We start from the raw sequence: 6,000 nt of genomic DNA on the forward strand, positions 1-6,000 counted from the left end.
ACATAGTTAGAAAAGTTGTGGTTCCATTTCAGATTTTTGCATTATTTATATTATATTTTTATTAAAATTATATGCTGCCCATATCACTCTACAAGGCTTAAATCTTTTTTTACATATCCACCACACATGATAAAACATTCTTTATGTTTTATGACATTTCCAACATTTATTACTGTATGATTTGTTTATCTTGGATAAACTTTGTTTATCTTAATGGAATTGTGTGCCAGCTGTAGAACATTTTGTACTAGCTTTCTTTTAAGTTATAACTTGATGTTCATTTTATAGATTTAGTCCATAATTTCTTCCCATTATTCTATTCTGTTTCTTTAAAACATTTACATCCATTTTACCACCAATTATTTTGTTTGTTCTTCATTTGTAAACATTTATATATGCACCCTAACAGATGATGATGGGTTTGTATGAGCATTTTAAATTCTGTCTTTGACATTTTTGACCCCTTCTCTACTGCCCACCATTCTCTAATCTTGTAGACTGGAGGAAAAATTTGAACCTGAATATATTTTGATTCCTGACAAAAGTGAGAGACTAAAATCTTTGATTGGTTGGAAGGACTATTTAGTTCAAACCACTTGGCTGTCAGTCCATTGTGACTTCATGTCTTACAAAAGAAGAGAGACCATTTGGGGAAGGGAAGAAACATCTTTGTATAACTTTTGAAAAAGATAGAGACTAACCAACCTGAAGCTGAGATAAGCAGTTCTTTTTCCACATTCCCTTCCTCCATTTTTAACTTCAAAATAAAGTGGAACACATTGTTTTATATTGTTATTTGCTCTGCATAACTTTTGATCTCAAAAGTGATGCCACCCCGAGTAACCTTTTGTTAAGTGAGCAGTTATGACAAATTCCGTAGAGAATTAATCCAGGATTTAATTAAATTTAATTAATTTAATTTAATTAAAATTTAGCAAGCAATTCTCATACTGGCAGAACTTTGCTTTTTGGCGCCTCTTCTTCCTCTCTGAAATCTATGCCATGTAGACATCCAATGTTATGCTGTTTTTCTCCCTGCATGGTGATCTTTATGTCCTCTGATTATCTTCCATTATCCAGGAACTTGCATATCTTCAACAGTCTGAAACTACATAAATCCAACTTCCTTGCTAGCCATCTTCTCATTTTTTTCTCTTAGTCCAATAACAGCTCTTCCCCTGCCAGCTCCTTATGCCATTTCAATTTCTTCCTACTCTGTTGAGAGAGACTCAATGTATCTGTGTGTGTTTGTGTGCATGCAGGCACATTTATGGAGAACCTCATGTTTATCTCAATTACAAATATAGCTTGCATTGTGTAGTAGATCTCATGACAGGATGGCACACAATGTTTGCTCCATTTTTCACACAGGGGATATGAAAAGGGCAAGATTTTGTGAAGTTCAGCCAAAGAAGTTGAAATTGAAGTCAATACAGTTGCCCAACGTACAATGATAGTTGTTATTCTCTCATGGCATTACTTCATTCTTTTTTCTCCCTCAGACATGTTTCATCTCTATTGATGATTTGTTTGAAGCTTTTGATACATTTTTGGACCCACCCTCCCTGGAATATAAAATATGGTTAAAAATTGCTCTTGATGTTGCTCTCAAAACTTTTAAAGAAAGTCTTCCAAATCTGGTAAGTATGTCTGCAGCTTTTTTATGGTTCTAGTATAAGTTTTATGGTTCTAGTATAAGTTGTTTATGGGTGCGCTTGCTTAAACAGTGCTGCAACTGAAATAGACTTATCAGTGAAGAAGCTGAAAATTTTAATAATTTTCAGAAGTGTAACTAACAAACCTTCTCAATATTTATAGTGATAAGTGAATATCTGGATTCACTGGTTCCTAGATGGTATTGTATACAAATTTTTATCTCTCTGCTATTTAAGTATATGGATTGTCTGCTTTGAGAAGATAGGGAGAAAGGCCAATAAACTATAGTTTTGAATTAGAATTTGAGAATGGCTGGCATACTTTTGGATATCTACTGTTTTAATATAAATTAAATATTACAGAAATGCAGTGAGTGGGCAGTGGTAGTTCCTTCAAAGAAAAAAAATGCTGTTAAGTGATGCTGAGTGATATCTCACTACTTTGAGTTATAGGGTGCATTGTATTAAAGCAATCTTTCTTGTTCTAGTGGAAGATTAGAAAGCAGGAAAAAACATACTCCTAGATTGATAAAAGTGAGATACAAGCAGCATTTTCCTTTTAAAAAAGAAAAGGGGAAAGAACAATTTCTTATTGTTATAATTATGGTGCTAAATGTAAGAAAAGGAACTTGGAAGTTTGAAACAAAAGTCTGAGTTATATATGGTTATGAAATTGACATAGAATACTGAAGAACTAGAAAGAATAGCTTATTGTTTAAATGAGGTATGAATTTAAATGGAGTCATAACAATATTTAGATTTGTCCATTGGGATGACAGTCTCCTTATGTCTTAATCCTACTGAACAAATATATGTCTTTGAGTACAGAATGGAATTGATATAATTTTTAATTGTGGTTTCAGCTAATATATAATAAATAAATATGCCTTTACATATGTGTTACATTTATTGATTAACATTATTGTGCAAAACTTTTAGGTATTTTTGTTAAATATCTAAAGTTTGAGTACTAGAATATCCAAGGGCTCTTAACTGGAAAATTCTGTTTATAGTCAAGGTATGATTTAGGGTACAAGTCTAGGAAATAATTTAAATAGGAAATAATTTAAATAAATGTATATGAGATAGGCAGCCTATAAATCTAGTACCTAAATAAATAACAATATTTACTGATGTTTTGATGGTTCATCCAAAGTGTACAATAACGAGCAGAACAAGGCATCATAACCTTTCAAAATATTTTATAAATGTTAATCTAATTTATATCTTTGGTGTACAGGATTGGTCATACAGAATGTGTATGCAGTTTTCTAATACGTATGTCGTGGATGTACCAAATCACACTAAATGTGATATTTATGATGAAGCTATGGATGAGGTAATTCTTGTACATGGAACTGTGCAGGATTGTCAGTCAGGGGAACCTTATTGGGCACCATTCATATTACCTAAAACCTGCCATCAGGTAAGAAATATGTTTATAGTTAGCCAATAATTATGTAATTGATGACAGTTTGCTGGTTAGGATTAAATATTTATTTGCAAAATATATGGTCATCCAAAGAGTCAAATCAGCCCAATAATCATTATAAGTAGAGCTCACTGCATTGATTCTATAGGAATGAACTCTTGTGATTTCCACAATAACTTATTAAGATATTCTTCCAGATACAAGGTACTTCAGCTGCAACAAAATTATTAATTGTACGAACTGAAGACACAGGAGAGAGGAAGAGCACAGAAACAACTAATAGTATATGCCAGTATCACTCAAGAAAGAGATTTGGTGAGAAGAATTTGAAATCCTTGGTATCAGAGAATTTAATTGAAATTATAGTCCTTTTCTCTTACTTTCTACCTTTCCCAGCATTATAAACCTCTCAAGAGAGCTGGGTCATTTCATACTTCGGGAGGAAGGATTAAAAAAAAAAAACTATTAGCAAAATGCATGGACCCAATTTCTGCAGTGATGGGTGCACCACTGGAAGACCTGAAAGCATCCACGTGGTCACTAAGAGCTGACACTGACTTGATGGCATATAATGAATCAATTATATATTTGTAATTCAAGTACAGCTTGTATATAATCTCTGTTACGATTTATTAAAAATCAAACTTTCTGAGGTTGCTTTTATTATTGAAGAACTGAAAATTTGAAAAGTGATTCAGTATTTTTGATTTTTTTCCCTGAGAAAGAATGAAGCAAGGTATTATATTTACCACTATTTGTCTCCTGAGAGCGAAATTATAAATTTATTCATAGCAAAATTATGGCAAAATTCTTTTGTGGACATAGTATGTGCTTAGGTTATAAATATTAGTGCCTGTGTTAAAGTTATTGTGTTTATTAGACTTTATTCCCTGGCAAATGTACATTTAATTATAGCCTTAACTAAGATTCTTAGGAAAAAAAATATTATTTTAATAAAGAAAATGCTTTAAACCAGGGGTCACCAACCTTTTGGACCTCAGGGACCACTAAATTCATAATTTTAAATCCCGAGGACCACTAATATGAATTTTTAAAAAAGATAAATAGTGTTATAATATAAAAAATGCAATATAAAAAATGCAAATAATTTTTCTGCATACCACCAAAATTTTCTCACGGACCACTGGTTGGTGACCACTGCTTTAAACCTTTATTAATTATTTTTAAGGCACACATTTTCAGCTATGGTTGATGGGAATTATGATAATTATTTGAAAAATATTTCGAAAATAGGTGAAATAATTTCACCTGCAATTCAAAGAAATTATTAAACTAATTACTAATATATCAAAAACTAGTTATTTATGCTTAAAGTTGGCTTATTTTATAGTTGTTTGAATTGTACTTTTGGCTTCCAAACACATGAAAGAATCTGTGACATAAGTTGGCTTTTTTTTTCTTGTTTTGGTGGTACCTTTGAGCCAATCCGGACTCCTAGCAACTTCCTGAACAAGTCCATGAAACCTTGGCAAGATTTTTGGAAGTGGTTGTCCTTGCATTCTTCCTAGGGCTGAGAGAGACTGACTGGTCCAAGGTCACCCAATTAGCTTCATGTCTAAAGTGAGAGTAGAACTCACACTCTCAGTTTCTAGCCTGGTGTCTTAATCACTACACCGAATTGCCTTTCTGAGACGAATTTAACTAATGCAATATTAAACTATCCAAAAACCAAATAATCAGTACAACAATATGTATTTTTGTAGCTTATAAACACAAGAGTTAAAAGGACAGCATATATAAATCTGTTTAGTTTTTTTTAAACTTGTAAAATGTTCAGAGATAACTGAAGAGATGAATATTGAGAAATTTTGTGTTTTAATATTTTATAAATCTTATCTATTGGAAATTTTAAAATAAATTCAGTTGGCTTTCAAATGTTTTTGTCTTCTCTTCAATATATAGGAACCTTGGAACACATTTTTGCTTCAGAACATAGCAGCCAAGACACATTAATAGACAATGTAGTAAGTATGCTTATTGCATTTATTCAGAAATATGTATGTATAAGGATTCCTAGGTCATCATGTCAGCCTGCTTTGGGTGATAGGTGAAGACTAAAGAGTTGCTTTATACTAGCTACAAAATTAAAAGAAAACTTGCTTGTTTCATCTTCCCAGCATGATTTACTAATCCATATCCAACCATAGGAGCCTTTCTAGGACTACCTATTCTCTAAAAAAAATTATATTTCATCACAGTTCCTCCCAGTGCTTCCTTTCATCTTTTTAATTATCTTGCCTGAAGAAAAGTTCTTCAGGCAAGATAATTCTTTACTTATAATTTATTTATTTTATTTTTATTTATTTATTTTATTTGTCACAATAGTATATATAAGTATAAGCATGAAATAACTATATGAATTGGATACAATCAAAGGGAACATTAGGACAGGAACGGTAGGCACGCTAGTGCTCTTATGCATGCCCCTTACAGACCTCTTAGGAATGGGGTGAGGTCAATAGTAGATAGTCTTTGGTTAAAGATTTGGGAATTTAGGGAAGAGACCACAGAGTCAGGTAGTACATTCCAGGCATTAATAACTCTGTTACTGAAGTCATATTTTCTACAATCAAGATTGGAGCGGTTCACTTTAAGTTTAAATCTATTGTGTGCTCGTGTGTCGTTGTGATTGAAGCTGAAGTAGTCTTCAATAGCAAGGACATTGTAGCAGATGATTCTATGAGTTAAACTCAGGTGGCGGAGTTCATAATTTTCTAAACACAGGATTTCAAGTCTGGTGGCATAAGGTATTTTGTTTTGATCAGAGGAGTGGAGAACTCTTCTTGTAAAATATTTCTGGACACGCTCAATTGTATTAATGTCCAAAATGAGGTGTGGGTTCAGACAGGCGAGCTGTATTCAAGAATTGGTCTAGCAAATGTTTTGTATGCT

The 6,000-nt window shown here is 32.5% G+C and overlaps 1 protein-coding gene across 1 annotated transcript in view; it reads left to right on the forward strand.

Annotated features, from left to right (window-relative positions):
* LOC131186115 (sodium/hydrogen exchanger 10-like) overlaps positions 1-5,159 on the forward strand; it is a 106,189-nt gene extending 101,030 nt beyond the window's left edge. The window contains exons 23-26 of the mRNA XM_058159426.1: positions 1,503-1,640; positions 2,896-3,081; positions 3,285-3,402; positions 5,011-5,159. Of these exons, the coding sequence (XP_058015409.1) occupies positions 1,503-1,640; positions 2,896-3,081; positions 3,285-3,402; positions 5,011-5,159 (591 nt within the window). The remainder of the gene's footprint in view (positions 1-1,502; positions 1,641-2,895; positions 3,082-3,284; positions 3,403-5,010) is intronic.
* The last annotated feature ends 841 nt before the right edge of the window (positions 5,160-6,000 follow it).

This window comes from Ahaetulla prasina, chromosome 1 (genome assembly GCF_028640845.1).
Source record: "Ahaetulla prasina isolate Xishuangbanna chromosome 1, ASM2864084v1, whole genome shotgun sequence".
Classification (NCBI taxonomy): Eukaryota; Metazoa; Chordata; class Lepidosauria; order Squamata; family Colubridae; genus Ahaetulla; species Ahaetulla prasina.